Source organism: Caretta caretta, chromosome 4 (assembly GCF_965140235.1).
Source record: "Caretta caretta isolate rCarCar2 chromosome 4, rCarCar1.hap1, whole genome shotgun sequence".
In the NCBI taxonomy this organism is placed as follows: domain Eukaryota; kingdom Metazoa; phylum Chordata; order Testudines; family Cheloniidae; genus Caretta; species Caretta caretta.
Window position 1 is genome coordinate 30,608,228 of NC_134209.1, and position 17,814 is coordinate 30,626,041.

The window sequence follows — 17,814 nt, forward strand, 5'->3', positions numbered from 1 at the left end:
ACAAACAGTAGATATGGGATTTGCTTTATTTTGTATCATGGGAATTGATCAATATGCACTGAATCCTACTATGTAGTGAAGTGAGAGCCTCTTGGAACTTTTCAGCAAGAGGAAGAATTATTTGTATTGCTAATGATTTCCACCCCAAATGCTTACATTTGGATAGCCCTTGGAGTTAGTTGGTTAGCATCTACGGCCCTCAAGGAGTCACTAGAGAAGACACCTGAGTATCCTGTCCAGCATGTCCACAGAGCCTAGCCACCTTTCTCTTGTGTACTACTTCCTTCTAATTGACAATTTTGAAATGAGTCCAATTTTTAAGGTGTTTTTTCCCCCAGGTAATTCCTGTTTGAGAAGAAAGTATGAATTTCTTATTGTGTTCAGAATTTGTCCGCTATCACTACCAAATATAGGAAGACTTGGTACATTTGAAAAAGATTAGCTGAAGGCAGTTGAGCCTGGGTCAGATTATGAGAGCATCTTTTTGATGTTGAGGATTTATCCTAAATGAGTTAAGGAACCATGTAGCTACGTGGAATGGGAAATTTATATTCTGAAAGATGCACTACATAACTATGCTTTGTAAAAATCAGGATTCTTCTGTGACTTTAAAAAATTCCAATATTTGTTTTAAATTATATTTCTAAATGCAGTTACCAAAACTATCTGAAATCAGTGACTCTGTTCCAAAGGACAGTGCTGCGTCTTAAAATCATACACACAAAAAATCCTTACATATATTATTAACAGCACCTACAATTATGAAAAGGCCAACATTTTTTTAAATTGCTGGTTGACGACTTTTTAGTCTGAAAAGTGAAACTAGACAGACAAACTTCAAATCCCGGTACTCAGGTTGCAGACAGTAGGGACCAAAGTTTAAAGTGTAAGTGCAACAGAAGATGTCTGTGTGCAGATTAGGGATTTGTATACATACAGTCTTGCTTTATATGATGTCTTGTGTGTGTCACCTGAGTGCAAAATTGTGCACATACTTTAAAATTTTGTCCATACAGGAATTTCTAAGTCAAACAACTCCCATCCTTGTTAAAAATTTTAGAGCTAAAGTTTTTAATAATTAAAACTCATGAAAATGTTTTTCTACTACTCTTAGATTTTTGTAAAATTTCCTGCTGACAAATTTTAAAAGTCTAAGCTTATGTTGAAGTAATTTTCAGAGTCTGTGTCTAAAACATAGTATTTTTGTTTTCTTTTTAAAATGCAGGTTATTAGTGGAGTTTCCAGCAACAGGCGGCCTCATTACATCTTGGCAGTTTCAGCCAGTGAAGCTTATCCATTACATTTCTAGTTTTGATTTCTTCCTGGCAGCCTGTGAAATGGCCTTTTGTCTCTTCACCCTTTATTATATTGTAGAAGAGATCTTGGAAATTCGCATCCATAAACTGCATTACTTCAGGAGTCTCTGGAATTGTCTTGATATCCTTATCATTGTGGTGGGTAATGGCTTATGGATATGAATCTTTGATATTCTAGTATTGCTTTCTTTGAAGAGTTTTCCTGGAAGTGTTCAGTGCACTCAGCACTAGTGGCATGGGTATAGGGCACAAATGTGTGCTGAAGGGGACAGTAACCACATTCTAATTACATGACTTCAGTGAGATTACTCATGGCAGAAGGTACTATTCAGTGGGAGAAAGGGTATCACGATTTAGATTATGTATATTTTGCTGAATTTCCTTGATTCTCCTATTCAGTGGCATCTTTAGGAGAGGATCTGAAAGGATTCTACTGTGTACACAGGGATTTTTAGCATTTCTCAGGTTTTTAATCTCCTTCCCTCTGTACAAAGCTATTTTGAAATAATTTTCTTCCAATGATTCTTGAAGCTGCGGGGACAGCCATGAGGAGAGGAAACTATAACAATTTCTGCTTTATCGTGGCTCTCCCATACTTCCACATCTCAAATACCAGCAAATGCAATGATTTTTTGAGTGGCATTCCAGTGACGACGTTCTCTGCTTTAAAGCCAACACTTTTGGGAATTTTGAGAGCGTGGGTGGGTATTTGCAAAGTAATACTAACAAATCTTAGTGTTTTTATTCAGATATTTAGCCAGCTAATAACAAGTTTTGAATGACATTGCTTATGACTCGCCAACCAGACCCAAGTGCCAGAGAGTGTAGTTGATTGCACTGCACAGCCTGCACCAGCATGTTTTCCATATAGTACAAGTCAAGTTTGGCTTCCTGATAAAGTAGACCGAATGTTCTCTTTGTACGGAGTGAAAAATTTACCTTTGAACTTCAGGCTCCTGTGTAATCCATGATGTAGACCCCTGTGGTGGGGTTTTGCCAACTTTGCTTTATACAAATACATTTACCAATAATGTAACGATTGAAATATACATGGTACCAGGAGCCAGCAGCTTCTACATTTTTATTCTAGACTCTGATTAGTGTTCTCTAGCCTTGGGCAAGTCACTTTAATATCTCTGCCTTAATATTCCTATCTGTAACATGGGGAATACCACCTCCCTATTGGGAATTTGTGACTGAAGAGTTTGAATGATCACTTGAACTATATGCCTCTACGGCATTAAGTGGGGAAAAATGAGAAATTTCATTGCTATAGTCAGAATGTACCACATATTTAAATCGGGTTGTCAAACTAATTCAGAGGAGAGGGCTGAGTTCTGTGTGTAATTATGGTCCATGGGCCAGGGTACAAATTCAGGACGATATACTCCCCACAATGCACAGTGCCGTGTTCACTGATGTCATTAAAAGATTTTGGTGATGATCAAGGGTGGAAGTTGACCATTGTGGTAGTAGCTAAACATGTAGTTATTGTTTGTTCTGTGCATTATTGGCCCTTCATCACTCAGTGAGAAAAGTTGCTCGCTCTTTAGGCCATCATTATTCCTGCCCTTAATTTCTCTTCCTCTTCTTTCTCTCCCTGGTCTTTGTGAATCTCCTCTCTTTTCTTCTCTTTTCTCTTCTCTGCATTTCCTTCCCTTCAGCAACTCCCATTTTCCAGACCCCGTGGGGTTCACTCCTGAAACCGTTGTCCAGTCCATCCGCTAAAATGATCAATACAGGGAGAGTGTAGTTGATCTGAGTCATTGTTTCAGGCTGTCTGCAGCTTCAGGCAGACATTAGTGCATTGATTTAAATTATGCTTGTGTTTAGAAAGTATTCAGCACACATGAGGGCTAGAAACTTTATTGTGGTCTGCATGACATTCAGAATCAAAGCTTTCATTTAAGATAAACATCTTGTGGGCTAGATCTAGTCTGTAGGCACTGATTGCCACACCAGCCTTTTCCTTTTTTGTTTTAAATCTATTTATGTAGTGGCGTTTAAAACTTATTCAGTCAAGTGTTTCTTATTGTGTATTTCTTTTCTACTTAGCTATCCGTAGCAGCTATAGGAATTAACATATATAGAAGGTCAACAGTGGACATGTTACTGAAGAAGCAGCTGGAAGATCAAAACGCTTTCCCCAATTTTGAACCTTTGGCATATTGGCAAATACAATTCAACAACATTGCTGCCGTCACTGTGTTTTTTGTCTGGATTAAGGTAAATCATAATACTTCAGATTGGAATGAAGCTTTTTAACACATATGCTAATGTAACTGCAAGAAATATCTTTGATTTGTTTCTGCACCTTGGAAACAACCAACTACATTCCAAGCTTGCTCACATTTCTGCTGAGGCTAACCATGGAAAATTTCAGACCAAAAACGTGTAAGTGAAACTATGTGCGAGTGAAAACAGGGTTATCTTGAAACCTAATTTTAGAAAAAAAGAATCAGTAATAGTGCTAATGCTAATAGTGCTCATAGTAAATTGTGTGGAAAAAATCAGTCTAGTCTTGTCATTCCTTGACCCAGTGACAAGTCACTAGCCCTAATTAGTTCCTGTTCTCTCCCAGCCTGATGCAGCTGTTGACATTTCATCAATTGACTCGTATACAAAAGTCCTATAATGTTAAGATGTGGATAGTTTCTAAAACACATGGATTCCGTGACTGCTGTGTTGAAGCTACATACTCATTAGTGTTTAATATGATAATACTTTTGCTTTCCTGGAGTCTTCCTTGCTGTCTTTCACTTTTTTTGTGTTCTTCCCTTTATATGACTTTTTATGGTTTAGTCAAAACTGACATTATACCAGCAGCAAAGACTTTAAACTAGGGTAGCTGGTTTAAAACTGTGTTTTCTGTCAGACCATTTCTATGGCCTGTCCATTCAGATGAAGGGAATATTAGGATAAGAAGACTAGCTTCATTGAACCAGTAGTTATTATGGATGTGCTTAAAGGTGTAGCCATTTAATAACTAAGCTTTAAAATGGAGCAAGTTCATACCTCTGCTTGTGCTGTTTTAATTTCTCTAGATAAAGGCTAGATAATATTGGCAGTTTTTAGTGCTGAAACTATTTTCACAACTGACAGGCCTAGAAACTTTTTAAAAATGGGGATAGACTGTAATAATGACACCATGGGGTTCCATGTTCAATGTGTTTCAGTGATTTCCACATCATGTGGGCTTGATTATCGTACACATTGTAAGGAGAGTGATCACTTTAGATAAGCTATTACCAGCAGGAGAGTGGGGTGGGGGGGAGAGAAAACCTTTTGTAGTGGTAAACACCCATTTTTTCATGGTTTGTGTGTATAAAAAGATCTTCTGTACTTTCCACAGTATGCATCCGATGAAGTGAGCTGTAGCTCACGAAAGCTTATGCTCAAATAAATTGGTTAGTCTCTAAGGTGCCACAAGTACTCTTTTTCTTTTTGCGAATACAGACTAACACGGCTGTTACTCTGAAAGAAAAAAGATGTCTTTCCTAACTCCCAACCCTGATAGTTTATCCTAGGATCTGAGAGTCATGCTGGGTTATTCCGTCTACACATAATTGCTAGTAATAAAGTTTATTTGGGCCGAATCAGGCCCTCGGGGTTGCACAGGTGTCACAATCAGCCCTCAGTGGATTTGCTCAAGTACAACTCACCAGAACTAAAGTTAACAATTCTGCTGATGAATGAAAGAATAGAATCCAGCTGAGTTTTATCATGGCTGAGAGGAGTAAAAACTAGTTAACAATTAACTTGTATTACTTAAAATTAATCGATATAACTCTGACTATGCCAAGAGAGCTGATTTCTTGAGTAAGAAGGTGCTATATTTGTAGCCACTTTTCAGAATAGAACTGCACTTCAGATAACTAGGTTTTTAGAGCAGCAGTTTCCAACCTGGAGGCCACAGGGATTTCTGAAGGGTGGTGTTGGGCTGCCACTCTATATGTTCCTAGCTTTCCTTTTCCACAAGCGGCACCTTGTAGTGCTGCCACTGAAACATTGCTTTCTGTGCCTCTGGTAACAAACTGCACTTCTAAAGGGGGCTGTAACAGAATCAAAGGGTTGGGAATCACTGTTTGAGGAAGTCTAGCAAATGTGAAGGAAGACCCTATTTCGACTGATTTCCATTGCCCCTCGCTGTAGGATACTTCTCGTACAGCTTCTCCACCTTGCAAGAAGTAGGTTCTAATGTATATTTAAAATTTCCTCTGGCTCTCCTATGATCTCATTTTATGCATCCAAAATTTTTTAGTAATCTATTAATTTCTGGAAATGAAGTTGATAGTAACTCAGTGTATCTTGATGTGGAGAAGGGAACCTTGAGATATGAATGCATATATTACATGGGACTATTTAAAGTGCTCTGGCAAATCTAAATCTTGGCATTCAAATAGCTCCCCCATGATAGTTTTTTGTCCATGTCCGTCTTTGTTTTCCGTCCTCTAGATGTAATGAGTTCTAGAAGGAAACTTTTTTGTTAATGAACTGGTGAAGCTATCTATTGCATGGGCATCTTAGCATTACATCAATGGAGAGAGAATTCCCTCTGAACGCTTTAGGAAGTAACACAAATTCATTCTTAATCTACCAAGTGACTTGTGTATTCTACCACTATGATATAAAGTATAAAACAAAGCATAACTATGTGCCATTTTTACACTTAAAGAGATGGTGAATGTTAACAAATATAAATTGAAAATTCCTGACTGTCTTCTGCTTCGTGTTTAAATAAAAAACAAAAAACCCAACAAGCCTGTAGGGAGGTTTCTTAAAAAGGCATGCTTCAATATTTTCCCCCCTTCAAAATAGTTCTAATATTGGTAGTCCAACACTGGAATAACTCTGCAATAAAACCAGTGTGCGCAAATAATGGAGCAGGATTGGAAATTTGGTTCTCCCTCAATGAATTTTCCTCTCATTTCTAGTATGAGTGTTTTGATAGAAGGGATATTTCTAAAAATAAAAGTAGATTGATTTTCTGTATCTTCAATATTAAGTGCTATGAGATTTGAATACACTTTGAGTGTGAGGGGTTGGAACGTTGCTCATTCATTAGTAGTTGTCTGTCTTGTTTTTACATCTATTTCTCTTTTTTTAACAGCTCTTCAAATTTGTCAGCTTCAACAGAACAATGAGCCAGTTATCCACCACCATGTCTCGCTGTGCCAAAGATGTCATTGGCTTTGCTATTATGTTTTTCATTATTTTCTTAGCATATGCTCAGCTGGCTTACCTTGTGTTTGGCACTCAAGTTGATGACTTCAGTACTTTCCAGGAGTGTGTGTGAGTATAATAATAATAAACAGTTCTTCAGTACATCAGCAAATGACCTCCGCTACCTCATTGAAGACAGAAGGTTTTATTATAGCTCCCAGTTATATATAAAAGTTCTAGAGAGCTGACTGTTTTTGTAGGTATATGGGATTTCTGTTATACTTTTTAGAAACTGTTTCAGTATACTTTGTTGAAAAAAAAATAGTCACTCTACAATACTAAATATGACAGTTGCACATAATAAACCATTTTTCTAAAAACTTCAAGTATGTCCTGACAAAAATTATATTAAACATAAAGACTTCTACTTCTTTCTTAACATTTGAAGAGATGGGCAACTCTTTCAAATAGATGGAAGTCATAGGGTTTTGAGAATGTATCGCTGACTGTTACATTACTTTACATTGCAGTAGTGATCTACATTTAGTTACTGAGTGATTGCATAGTACCCTAAAAACTGCAGAACATCCCGTTAACCACGTGTGACTAATTGCTTACTAGATGGTGACTATTCCAAGTTGTACAGCATAATGGTGATTTTAAAAAGTCTTATAATGTGTAAAGAGAGGTTGGATTTAGTTCAGTTAGGTTCTACTCCACTGTGACTGTGAGGACATTAGTGATGGGCATGAAAATTTAATTAGCACAGCAACTGACTAACATTCAAAAAAATATAGTTCTCCCTACCACACTTCCTCTCCCCTCCATCCCACTCCATAATGAAAATGCTTAGCTCAAAATAGAATGAAATGTCACAAATTTGCTGCCAGAATTCAAAAATGTTTTAACAGCTGGACATGTTTTTGTTTTGTTTTTAAAGCTTTACTCAGTTCCGCATCATTTTGGGAGACTTTAACTTTACAGAGGTTGAAGAAGCTAACAGAGTTTTGGGACCAATTTATTTCACTACATTTGTGTTCTTTATGTTCTTCATTCTTTTGGTATGTAAGCCTTTGTTTATGGAGGGGGCAGGTGTTTTCAGTTACTTTCATCTTTACATCTCTGACTCCTATTATTTTTGGGTGACAGAAAGCTTATAACACAACTGGAAATTTACCCTTTAACAGATGCCCGTCTACACTCTTATTTGTCTTTTTCAAAATAAAGTTGCATTGCATTTCCCCGCCACAGCCCTTCAAATGTTTTCCTGATACAAGAATATTTTTTTCTTCTGAAATCTAACCAGTGACTTGCTATATAAGCTCTTCACAAGTAGATCAACAGCATTATGGTGAGGAACTGTAGTACTCCACTGTACATGCTGCATCTTTATTTATAAACAGTGCTCATGTTTGGGGCTGGATGTTGCTGTAATCTGACGAAGGAATTGAAATGTTAGACTACCATTAAGCGAGTCTGTTCACTACCAGTTATCACTGGTATTGAATACGTATCATGTTATTTTAATGAATTAAGGGGTTGGGAGTGGAAGAAAGACACTCTTACCCCCCACAAAACATTTTTCATTGTTAGATGCAATATTCTTGAGATCAGAACCATTCACAACCTCTTGAAAGTTGCTTTGACTCTGTGGTGCAATTGCTGGTGGTCTGACAGGCAAATTTTTGCAAGATTGGAGCAATTTGCAGAGTCATTGAAGGCATTCATTTTGATGGTGGTATGTCCACCTTGAAAATAAGCTTGTCCAAAAGTCAGTGTCTTTCTAATCTCCAACTGCTGGATGTGTTCAACAACACTCTATTTGTTAAAATATTTTAAAACATTTATGCAGCAGTGGTACACTTTCTTGAATAAGATGTAGAGAAAAGATGGTACCTAACTTGTTTTGACCGGGGTGTTAATGATTTTAGAGCGAATTGGGGCTCTTGTGTAGCAACCTAGCCCCGAGAAGGAAAATCTACAAGGCTAGTGTGGAGAGAGAGCAGAGGTAAAAATTTTCAAAGGGACTTAGGAGCCAAAGTCACCTTGATTTTTTGTCTTTCAGTGAAAATTAAGCTGCTAAATGCCAGTCACTTTTGAAAATGGGACTTAAGTGATTTAGGGACTTCAGTGCTTTTGAAAATTCTATTCCAGCTTTTTTAAAAAAAAACTATCTTTTAATAGGAGTAGTAACTTTCCCTTGGCATGCTTCATCCACAGACCAATCACATTGGGTGATGAGAGCAATTTCCAAGACCACTCCCACTACCTTTATATACTTTTCCATTAATTACTACTGCTTTCAAATACCATCACTAAGGCTGCGATTTAGTCACGGATTCCATGACTCCAAAGACCTTTGTGACTTCAGCCAGCCTTTGCTGGGAGCTGCAGGGTCCCCTGCCACCCGTGACTTTTACTAAAACTATCCGTGACAAAATCTTAACCTTAACCATTACCCTAATGATACCACCAATATGGAGTGGAAATCTCAGTTATTCCCAAATCTGGAGCTCTCACATGGTGATTTGGTATACTGCTGATAACCTATTAGGACACCATTTTTCTGACATTGATTCTGTGGTTAATTAAAGTACTATTGTCTGAAACAACTTTCTACATTATTTCATGCTGTCTCTTATCTAATATAGTTTTTGGATGTTACGTTGTTTGTGTGTGATAAGTGTTGAGTGCATCTATTCTGTTATAATTATGAGACTAAGAAGTTTGTTAAAAATTTAACTGGTCCGAGGAAGAGTGAGCTAGCAAATGCAACATGGCACACTTGAACTTAGGAGGGACGGTAAGCAGGTTTGAAATCCGTTGTGAAACATCTCAAAAAGTTAAACAAATGGAGGATGGTATTTTACAGGTGGAAAAAACCCTTTTAATTAGAGTAAGTCACGGCATCACTGATGGATGTGGCCTACTTCTTTTGTTATGTTAAGCAGTAGAGTGAGCCTCTTACTTCGTGGCTGCTATCTTGTTATAATGTTACAGCCTGTCAGGGAACTTGCAGTACTACACCATATTTTGTGTGTTCATTCCCATTTTCGGGTATTGTCATAAGGATTGAATGGAATTGTGTTGAGAGCTCCTGTAGAGCATTGTGATACAAAGCTAGGAAAGATGCATCAAAAACAGCAGCATTCTTAAATCTTGCTGTTGTGAATTGAAGGCAAAATGAGCATAAGTCAAGGATGGGGCTCCAGCCTTTCTTTTTAATTGTCCTGGCCTTTGGCTGTGGTGCACAGTGATATATGGATATACATTTTTAAAATTTCCTTCCAGAGAAAACGTACTGAAAACATAGATGCTTTTTGCATGGGAATGCAACGCTTATTTCAGAGTAGTCCTAGGAATGCCTATCATGTAGACTTGTGCAAAGACACTTATTGGGTATAAATGTGCCTTATTGGTATTTTGATACATATATTTACTCTTTGGTATGGCTTCTTTCAAGTAGTTAGTGTATGTCTGGCAAATTAAATATTTGACACATGTAGCAGTTTGAAATGGTTGACTTTTAATTCCTGATATCATTTATATAGCAATTAAATTCTTATCAAATTTCATATTCAGGAAATATATATGTGCACAGTAGTGAATAGTTTTTTAGACCTGCTCTATACTAAAAATACAACTGTGTTTGTAATCAGGTAGTTACACTGTCATCTGACCTGGTTAAAACAGAACAGTTGTGTCCACACACAAGCTTTTAGCATAATACAGCTATGTTTGTAGTGCATATGTCATGCAGTCTAAATTCATGTATAATGGCCTGCTGGGAAAATCTGGGCAGCTGTTTGAAACCATCTCAGCAGGGGATAGTTGGGACAGGAGGGCATGTAACGCAGACGAGAACTAGCTTCTCGTGGGACATGACCCTCTGAGATGTCGTACCACAGCAAAGAATGGTCAAGTAAGTGACATGGCAGGATTGGGGTCCCATTAACAGTACAACAAAAGTGTGACAAACTGTAACAGGAAGATATGAGTGCCTAGATAGTGTTCTACCTTGCCAGCAGCCTATTAACTGCCGCAACTATTGGAATAATAATTAGTAATCAATTAACCATGTTGTTCATTGGTTACATTCAGTTAAATATTGTTGTGGGTGCAGAACCTTACCTTTCAATATCTTGGCTGTTTAATATTACTTTCTAACTGAAGTCACCCCTCCCTTTAAAAAAAAAAAAAGTCCATAGGCTGGACTTCTTAGGGTATTTGTGAGATTGCTACAACAATGGTGTTTTAGTAGTAGTAATGGTCAGGTATACTGTCAGACTCTAGAATTGTATTTTTTAAGCTGAATTTTTAATTTGACTTTTTAAACAGAACATGTTTTTGGCCATTATCAATGATACTTATTCAGAGGTCAAATCCGATATGGCCCAGCAGAAGGCGGAAATGGAACTGTCCGATCTTATCAAAAAGGTAAAACAGTTTTGTTACAAATACTGACTTTGTATTGGCCAGATTCCAGACTCATTTCTGCCTGGTTTACTGTATAAAATACTAAACTGCAACACTGGGCAAACACTGAGTCAAACCAATCTACTGCTGAATAAAGCAAAAAACCCAATGGGCAGTAAAGGCAAGTCAGTCAGAATTAAGTACAAATTTTAAAATGAATTATGTAACTTCATGTTGGTTTCTAGTAACCTGAGACTTGGAACACTGAATCCAATCTCCTTGTATGTGATGTACTGGAGTAGCTGAATCGGCATTGATAAAGATTTCTGATGTGGAATTGGATTAGACTAAACCTCTAAATCTGCCAGGGTTTAGTTTGCTTACTTTATTCTATTTCTAATTATTTTGAACTCTGATTTGCAGTACCTTTTACTGCACAACCATACATGCAGGGTATCACACATTCATTTGTACAGTAAAAGCTGTTTTATCCTGCACTTCACCAACCGGAAAGCTCTATAAACCAGCATTTCTGATCTTCATTGAAATTCCAGTTTATAGTCTGGTTGGCATGGGGCTGGCAGGGGGTTAGGGCATGGCAGGGCTTGAGCTGCTCCTAGACCACGGCACGGTAGGCGGCTCAGCCAATGGGAGCTGTGGAGCTAGCCCTCAGAGCCAGGCAGGGGCAGCGTGCTCGGAGCCACCTGCCACGCCTCCGCCTAAGAGCACCCAGGACAGGTCACTGCTTGCGGGGAGCTGCCTTAGGTGACCTCTTCCCCACCCCCACCCCCGGATCCAGCACCCCACACACTCTCCTGTGCCCCAACCTGCTGCCGTGAGCCCCCTCCTACACCCAAGCTCCCTCCCAGAGCCTGCGCCCCAACCTCCAGCCCACTCCCACACCCAAACTCCCTCCCTCTTAGTTAACCGGAATTTTTCACTTACTGGCACCCCTCATTTCCCCAACATGCCGGATAAAACAGCTTTTACTCTATATTGGGAGTTGCTGATTGCAGCCACTGTTTAGGCTCCTAAAGTTAGGTGCCTGCTTGTGTGTGTGTGCGCACATGAATATGTAGAGAGATTTATATCTAGGCCAAGGTTTGTTTATTTGTGTCCTATATAGAAAATGGCTAAATTTGTAGCCAACATACTTCAAAGTTTTTTGAATGTGGTTATTAAAGTAGAGGAGAAAACTAAAAGTGTTGTGTTGTTGTTGGAATGAAGTGGTACAAAATTTTCATCCCCAGAATTTATTTCAAAATTAGATAGCGATTTACAAAATGAATAAACTAAATATGTTGTTTTGCACCCAGAACTACTGGCAGGAATTTTCAAAGGTGCCTAACATAGTTAAAAGCTCAACTCCCATTGACTTCAGTGGGAGTTGGGCATCTGAATCCCTTAGGTCCTTTGGAATCCTAGCCACTGGTGCAAGTATGCCTACCATAATTCATAGAAACAGGGAAATGAAATGAAAAAGATGTACTGGGTTATCTTGTCCATTCAGGGCCATGAGGGCCTGATGAAATACATCCTGAAATACTCAAGGAGTTGACTGAGCTGATACCTGAGCCATTAGCTATTTATCTGTCTTCATGGAAGACAGGAGAGATTCCGCAGGTGCCCATCTATAAAAAGTGAAATAAAGACAATCCGGGGAATTACAGACCAGTCAGCTTAACTTCAGTACCCGGAAAGATAATGGAACAAATAATTAAGCAATCAATTTGCAAACACCTAGAAGATACTAAGTAAACAGTCAGCATGGATTTGTCAAGAACAAATCATGTCAAACCAACCTAATAGCTTTCTTTGACAGGGTAACAAGCTGTGAATGGGGAGAAGCGGTAGATGTGATATATTTTTCCTCTAGTAAGCCTTTTGATACTGTCTTGTGTGACAAACTAGGGAAATGCAACCTAAATGGAGCTACTATAAGGTGGGTGCATAACTGGTTGGGAAACCGTTCCTAGAGAATAGTTATCAGTGATTCACAGTCAAGTTGGAAGGGCACATCGAGTGAGGCCCTCCAGGGGTCAGTTCTGTTCAATATCTTCATCAATGATTTTAGATAATGGCAGAGAGAGAACACTTATAAAGTTTGTGGATGATACAAGCTGGGAGGGGTTGCAAGTGCTTTGAAGGATAGGATTAAAATTCAAAATGATCTGGACAAACTGGAGAAATGGTCTGAAGTAAATAGGATGAAATTCAATAATGGCAAATGCAAAGTACTCCATTTAGGAAGGAACAATCAGTTGCACACACAAAATGGGAAATGACTGCCTAGGAAGGAGTACTGCAGAAAGGGACCTGGAGATCATAGTGGATCACAAGCTACATATGAGTTAACAGTGTAACACTATTGTGCAAAAAAAAAAAAAGCAAACATTCTGGGATGTATTAGCAGGAGCGCTGTAAGCAAGACACAAGTAATTCTGCTCTACTGCACACTGATTAGGCCTCAGCTGGAGTATTGTGTCCCATTCGGGGCACCACATTTCAGGAAAGATGTGGACAAATTGGAGAAAGTCCAGAGAAGAGGAACAAAAATGATTAAAGGTCTAGAAAATATGACCTATGAGGGAAGATTGAAAAAATTGGGTTTGTTTAGTCTAGAGAAGAGAAGGCTGAGAGGGACATGATCATTTTCAAGTACATCAAAGGTTGTTAGAAGGAGGGAGGGAGGATGATTGTTCTCGTTAACCTCTGATGATAGGACAAGAAGCAATGGGCTTAAATTGCAGCAAGGGAGGTTTAGGTTGAAAAACTTCCTGTCAGGGAAGTTAAGCACTGAGCTAAATAGCCTAGGGAGGTTGTGGAATCTCTGTCATTGGAGATTTTTAAGAGTGGGTTAGACAAACACCTGTCAGGGATAGTCTAGAACAGCAGTTCTCAAACTGTGGGTCACAACCCCAAAGAGGGTTGCCACCCCATTTTAATGGGGTTGCCTGGGCTGGCTTAGACTTGCCCAAGCCCCACCACCTGGGGCTGAAACTGAAGCCCAAGGGCTTCAGCCCTGGGCATCAGGGCTCAAGTTACAGGCCCCCTTCTTGGGGCTGAAGCCCTTGGGCTTCGGCTTTGCCTTCTGCCCAGGGCGGTAAGACTTGGGCAGATTCAGGCTTTGGTTCCCCTTCCTGGGGTCGTATAATTTTGTTATCGGGATTGCGGTGCAATGAAGTTTGAGAACCCCTGGTCTAGAAGATTATACTTAATACTGCCATGAGTGCAGGGGACTGGACTAGATGATGTCTCGAGGTCCCTTCCACTCCTATGATTATATGATTCCTCCAGTGCTTGTCAGAAAATATTTAATGAGGTTTCGCGTCATTCAGGAATGCAGGCAATCTTCTTTACATGAAACAACAAGCAAAACAAAATTAAGTATGCCATTAGAAGTAAAGTTTTTTTTATTTTCTCTCATTTTATTTTCTCTGATAGGGATACAATAAAGCCATGATTAAACTTAAATTGAAAAAAACTACTGTTGATGACATTTCAGAGAACTTGCAACAAGGTGGGGGCAAGTTAAACTTTGATGAACTACGACAGGATCTCAAGGGGTAAGAAACCAGTATTTTGTATCTTAAACAATATTCCCAAGGGACTTGTGATGCAAAGAATCTGTCTGATTTCCTCAAGGCCTGTAGGGTGTGAGGCGGAGGGAAGTCCTTTTTAAGGTACATTAATGCAAATAAAAACAATATGCAGGAATGCTTCCATGTCTGGTGGGTTGCTAATAAAGCTTATACTTCCTTTTGTAGCGAACAGAAGGGTTTTTATGTAAATAATAGGGTGCTGGAAAATCTGCAAAGTTTCAGGAAAGTCCAAGGGCATTGCAGAAACAAACCTCCCAAAAAATGAGGGGTGCAGGAAGAGAGAAATAATGGCTAATGGTGTGAGCTGGAGTGAGGTAACTAACTTTTCTTGGCTAGTTGCATCGTACTATCTATAAGTTGGACCCTTCCGCTTCATGGTGTGTGAGGATCAGTGGAGAAGTTTTGGCACCATTACTGAAGAGGATTGGTAACAATTCATGGAGAGAAAGATGGTGGTTGCATTTAAGTAGGACCCTGCTCAAAAGGCTTACCAACTATTGCCCTCTTTCTAGCCTCCTCTTATTTTTGGAAGGATTAGAAGTTGGCATTTGAGCAACTCAGTTGCATTTTTGATTCAATATGTGTTCTCCATTCTGACAAGGGGTTTTAGGCATATGTGTGTATGAAGGTGGTATTAAAATCCATAGAGAACAATCTTTCCAGGGATGGATGCAAGCTTTTTTTTTTCAGATGTCTCAATAACCTTTGAGTGTAACTTGCCTGCAGGATTTCATGAGGATGGAAGGGGGTTGTCTTATAGTAGATGTGTTCCTCTCTCATTGACACGAAAGACAGGCAAATGAAGAACCTTTCCTCCATCAAGTGCTCTTCTAAATGGGGTCCTGTAAAGTTTCATTATGTCACCTGTCCTGTTAAGCAGAATCTGGGGAAGTTCATGAAATGTTTTGGTCTGCAGAGTCACCTTTATACAGGTGGTAGTTAGGACTAGAGCTCCTGTTGATCATACAGAGATACTGCATTCTCTTTGTTTTCTCAGTGCTAGTCACAATTGGGATGTGGGTAAGAGGAAACTGTCTTAAATGCAATCCAGTGAAGAGAGAGTGATGCTGTTAGGCAGGGAAAAAACCTCTAAAGCAATGGGCTGGGGCCAAAACTGTTGGTGATATGTACCCAAGCTTTGTCAGCATGATTAGTGGACTTGGATTTGTAATGGGCAAGCTTGTAGGCAACACTGAATTAAGCATGTTCTTTGGCTTTTAGAAAATTTGCTGTAGTTAAGACTTTTTTGTTGTTTCTTCTCCGCAACATTTTTGGCAAAACATCAAAAAAAAAAAAAAAAAAAAAAAAGGCAGGGGGTCCATTTTATCTTCTTTTCAGGAAGGGTCACACAGATGCAGAGATTGAAGCAATATTTACGAAGTACGACCAGGATGGGGACCAGGAATTGACAGAACATGAACATCAGCAAATGAGAGATGATCTAGAGAAAGAGAGGGTAAGTCGTGCTTTAGGGCAATTGGAAGACCTTGAACACCATCAGTTAGGTCCTTGGAGTTCCTAAGCACCAATTCTCATTTGCATTAGATTTAGACTTACTTATCTGTTACGTTGTCTAACGTTCACTCCCAACAGAACTATAAAAGGGTGAGGTAGCTCAGTGAATGAAGTCATGCAGCCTTGACCTTCAGCACACAGGTGAGAGTCTATGGATAACATGTTTGTTTTTCATGAAGGAGGATCTGGATCTGGACAGGAGCTCTCTACCACGTCCAATGAGTGGTCGAAGCTTCCCTCGCAGTCTGGATGACTCTGAAGAAGACGATGATGAGGACAGTGGACACAGCTCTAGAAGAAGAGGTAGCAGCTCTAGTGGGGTTTCATATGAAGAGTTCCAAGTGTAAGTGCAAGCAGTCCTGCAGTGTGTGGGGTTGTGTTTTTTTTTTAAATATATATTTCTGGATATATAAACCAAATGAAATCTAAGAAATGTGTTACAAAGCTAACTGTAAATAGCTGTTTATCACTTGAAATCTGTTCTCTGCATTTTAAGTTGTTGTTAGAGGATCCTGGATGAAAATGGAAACAAAAGAAATAGTAGCTCCCAGATTTAAATAAATAAGCAACTAAAAAAAAAAAAAGGTTCACAATGAAGGTCACTTACCTGTAACTGAGGATCTTCAGGATGGACTCTGCATAGTCAGCGCAGCACCGATTGGCACAGCCCAAAAGTAGGAATATGCAAAGGACACTCAAAGAAATATGGATTTTTCCTACTTTAATTTGGTTGATGTCTAATGAGGGCATGTCTGTATGGCAATTTAGTGTGCAGCAAGCCCTGCCATGATTCTACAGTGCATTAACTGGCATCCAGTTAATGTACAGGACGCTGTGCATTGTAGATTCACATTCTGGCTTGCCACGCACTAAATCGTTGTGTAGATAAGCCCTGAGTCTCTTTGGTGTAATTACAGTAAGAATGAGCCATATCACACCAGTCCAAGTTAACACCTCTGCTCTCAGGTGTTTGTGGAAGAATTTCATCCATGCCCATACAATGGCTGACAACCTGAAAGAAACAGTGTCAATGTTAGAGTAATTCTAAAAGTCTACTCTGCTGTTCTTTCATCAGACAAAAATCGAGATTATTGTACATTCAAATAGAATTAAAGGATTGGCAGGAATTGGTATTACTTATGTTTGTATATTTGGCTGAAATGGTCTCTCTCTGTAGGCCCCAGTCACAGCAAGGATGAATGAAGTGGATATGACTTAGGGTAGCTAGAACCTGATTGACCATCTTCCTTGTTCAGTAGTAACTGTGTAATGATCCCAAACTGTACTACCAGTTAAAATGTCTGCAATCAAATGCCTGTGTTATATGTATTTTCTTTATCCCCATATAGGATGTAGAACATATCAGTTATTTTGCTTGGGATGTGATTAACTCCACTAAATATATGACAGCAAAATTAACACTTCCTTTCTAAATCCCCTTCACTTGAAAACATTCTTGCATCCGATGAAGTGAGCTGTAGCTCACGAAAGCTTATGCTCAAATAAATTTGTGGGTCTCGAAGGTGCCACAAGTCCTCCTTTTTTTAAAACATTCCATTAACTTTAAGGTTGCCTGCTATGTTCACTAGTTTTTATATGAAACTTGTTTGACAGGAAGGGTGGGTGGGTAGTTAGGTAACTAGGTCTAGGGATAATAAATAAACCTAGATGCTGTATTTCTGCAGACCACATGGGCTTCATAATCAGTAGCTCTCAAATCATCATCAAAGATGAAAATTATTATCTTAGAAAATGGTTGTATTTCTTTTTTACACATATATATAATAAAACGTTATGCAAGC

General features: G+C 39.0%; 1 protein-coding gene across 3 annotated transcripts in view; it reads left to right on the forward strand.

Annotated features, from left to right (window-relative positions):
- PKD2 (polycystin 2, transient receptor potential cation channel) overlaps positions 1–17,814 on the forward strand; it is a 43,298-nt gene that overhangs the window by 20,730 nt on the left and 4,754 nt on the right. For all 3 annotated transcript variants that reach the window (XM_048849109.2, XM_048849110.2, XM_075127513.1), the window contains exons 6-13: positions 1,226–1,454; positions 3,372–3,542; positions 6,427–6,608; positions 7,420–7,540; positions 10,818–10,916; positions 14,340–14,461; positions 15,836–15,953; positions 16,192–16,355. In XM_048849109.2, the coding sequence (XP_048705066.2) occupies positions 1,226–1,454; positions 3,372–3,542; positions 6,427–6,608; positions 7,420–7,540; positions 10,818–10,916; positions 14,340–14,461; positions 15,836–15,953; positions 16,192–16,355 (1,206 nt within the window). The remainder of the gene's footprint in view (positions 1–1,225; positions 1,455–3,371; positions 3,543–6,426; positions 6,609–7,419; positions 7,541–10,817; positions 10,917–14,339; positions 14,462–15,835; positions 15,954–16,191; positions 16,356–17,814) is intronic.